General features: G+C 48.8%; 1 protein-coding gene across 1 annotated transcript; it reads right to left on the minus strand.

Moving 5' to 3' along the window:
- Positions 1 to 1,065: 1,065 nt before the first annotated feature.
- LOC135639773 (CBL-interacting protein kinase 4-like) lies at positions 1,066 to 2,691 on the minus strand. Its single transcript, XM_065153670.1, has one exon. It carries the CDS (start codon positions 2,610 to 2,612, stop codon positions 1,284 to 1,286), a length of 1,329 nt encoding a protein of 442 aa, XP_065009742.1. The 5' UTR covers positions 2,613 to 2,691; the 3' UTR covers positions 1,066 to 1,283.
- Positions 2,692 to 3,122: the final 431 nt, after the last annotated feature.

Below are 3,122 nucleotides of genomic sequence, written 5' to 3' on the forward strand. Positions count from 1 at the left end.
TCGGTTGCTTGCATGATTAGCCTAGCAACAACTAGTGTGACTGTTGTGATGCACGGTCGCTCGCGACTACTAGCGCGCATGTTGCATGATGTAGCTGCTGTCGCCAGTAGATCCATACATAGCAAGGTCAACAGTAGTGCCGCACAACGACCATTGCTACTTTGCGATAATTGATGATCACATTTATAAAAAAATTATCTTTGTCCATGATAAAACAGAATAGATAGGAATAAAGATCGATAAAATATGGATCATTCAAGTATCGTAAATCAGAAAACAATAGATATAAAGTATTTGATTTCAAGAACCTAGACTCTGATACCAATTATAAGCATAAAAACGGTTATATGTTATATGAAATACGAAAACAATCTTTTACACTAGGATTGAAATCAAATAATATTATATCTAATTTTACGATGCGTACCTTTTGATGTCAGGATCTCTATATGATCTGCGAAGGTACCGTCTTTAGATCCAAAACCGCGTCAATTTGCAAGAAGAACTATACTCTCATCTTTAACTGCGTCCTCTATGAGATATGTAACATATTTCTTTCAATCCCTAAAGGTCATGTCTATTTATAAGTAATAGTAGAGGATTAAGATAAATTATTAAAAAAGTTTCTAAGGGTCTTCACTTGTGCAACACTAACTTCATGATGGATGCAGAGGAAGGTTGATGATGCTTAGCTGCACCCCCTACCTAAAGCAATTAATATGGCAAGTCACGAATCCCCACCGTTCCTTAGTTAGCCAGCAATCGAGAATATGCTAGAGAGAGACCAACTACATTGTCTAAACAGACAACACTAACGTTCTATTTATAAGCAAGAGCATATGGTTAAGATAAGTTATTAAAAAAGTTTATATGGGTCTTCGCTTGTGCAACACTACCTTCCTGATACATTGTCTAAACAGAACACAGAAGCACAATGTCAGAGAAGCTCTTAACATCTATCTGTACAATCTCAGTGTCAGCCATCTAGTGAGTATCCTCTACAGTCTGTCCACTGTCCTATGACTTCTCTTGCATGCCATGCTTGCAGATATACTCAATTAATCCTTTGAGAACTGTTTCCAAACCAAACCAATTTGTCTACATCAAATTGACCTCTTGGATGGCCAAAGAGCTATCTATCTACACTACAACGCAGAAAACACACTACTGAGACAAAACACACAACACAGAAAACTGCAACCACTGAAGCAGGAGAGGTAAGTCTCCTCCATGAATCCTCTACTTGCAATATTATTACGACCAATCTCAGCTCCGCTGCGGGCTCATGAGTCCCCACTGTCATGCCATGCGAAAACCATGTCCCCCAGCTCCGCCTTCAGGTCCTCCCAGCTGAATCCTTCGTCGTCGGCGCCGCTGCTGCTGCTGCCGCTGCAGTCTTCCAGTCTCATCTCAACTAGCATCAGCGGCGAGGCCACCTCCGACACCTCCACCGACAAGATCGAACCCTGCCTCGACAACCCGGCAGCAACCGTCCCTCCTGCTGATCCCTTCCGCCGATCCACCACGAAGCCCAGCTTCCCCCCCGTCTCCGAAATCCTCTCCAAGATCTTTTCGATGGAGTGTGTCGAGCTGAACCTCTTCTCCTTCTTGTTCTTGGCCTCGTCAAAGAGCCCAGACAAGTCCAGGCCCAACGACAGCAATATGATGTCGAATGCGTTCATGACGGGCGTGATATAATCTCTCGTTGTCGGAGGCTGGTCCACGATACTACTTAGCTGCGAGTCCAAGCTCAGGGACCGCTTCAGCCAAGGGTTCCCCATCAGTGCGGCGATGGTGATCCTGGTCTCGGGGTTGGGGTCCAGCAGCCGGTACAGGAGCCGCCGTGCCGGCGGCGAAACCCATTTCGGAATCGCGTAGTCGCGCTTGTGAATCCTCCGGTACATGAGGGCGAGGTTAGCGTCGTCGAAGGGCAGAGAACCGGCAAGGAGGACGAAGAGAATGACGCCGCAGGACCAGGCATCGGCTTTGGCACCGTCGTACCCCTTGCGGCGGATCACCTCGGGCGCGGTGTAGGCCGGGGTGCCGCAGGCCGTCTGTAGACGGCCGTCGCGGAGCTGCTCGGGGAGCGCCGCGAGGCCAAAGTCGGAGATCTTGAGGTTGCCGTCGCGGTCAAGGAGGAGGTTCTGGGGCTTGAGGTCGCGGTGGGCGACGCCGCGGGCATGGCAGTAGTGCAGGGCGGAGACGAGCTGCTGGAAGTAACGGCGGGCGGCGTGTTCCGGAAGGAGGCCGCCGCAGCGGGCTACGCAGGTGAGCAGGTCGCCGCCGGGGGCGTGTTCCATGACGAGGTAGATCTTGGAGCGGGTGGCCATGACCTCGTGGAGCTTCAGGATGTTGGGGTGGGCGAGGCGGCGCATGGCGGCCACCTCAGTCAGCACGCTGCGCGCCATGCCGGTACCCACCACCTCGGGCTTGTCGAGGACCTTGATGGCAACGGCGGCGCCGTCGCTGACCGAGCGCGCCAGGTAGACCTTGGCGAAGGTGCCACGGCCAAGGAGGCGGCCAAGCTCGTACCTGCCGAGGAGGACCTCCCGATGGCGCTTGGAGTTGGCGACCGGGGCGGAGCTTAACTTGCAGGGTCGCACCCGGTCCATGACTACAATTACAGGAGCGAATCAAAGACGACAGGAGTAAGGCACAAAACCAGCTCTTCTGTTTGAGCCCCACTCCCAACCCCCCTTCAATCTTTTGGGGTTGGAGGGAAGTTGGGTAGGGGATTGTGTATTTAAAGCGACCATGCAAATTAGCTTCAGGAGATACTAATTATATTCTAACAAGTTACCATGATTGATTGCTCTACAATATGATCTCAAATTCTTTTTATCGTTTTAAGCAAAATATTAATTTATTATTTAAAAAGGAAAAAAAATCCAAGGACGTAATAATAAAAAATATTTATAGAATATGACACAAGAGAACCCTACAAGCTGAGCCAAATTTGTTCACATATCTAATCGGTCCATTCACATGAACGTTATCGATTGGTGGGAATAATCACATGAAAAGACGGACCAATTAATATAAAAAATTTGACGGTTCTTCTTGTTTTGGGTCCGGTTGGAGTAGTGGTATTGGTATCAAATCATATTGCCATCAACTATGAA

This window comes from Musa acuminata, chromosome BXJ3-6 (assembly GCF_036884655.1).
Source record: "Musa acuminata AAA Group cultivar baxijiao chromosome BXJ3-6, Cavendish_Baxijiao_AAA, whole genome shotgun sequence".
Lineage (NCBI taxonomy): Eukaryota > Viridiplantae > Streptophyta > Magnoliopsida > Zingiberales > Musaceae > Musa > Musa acuminata.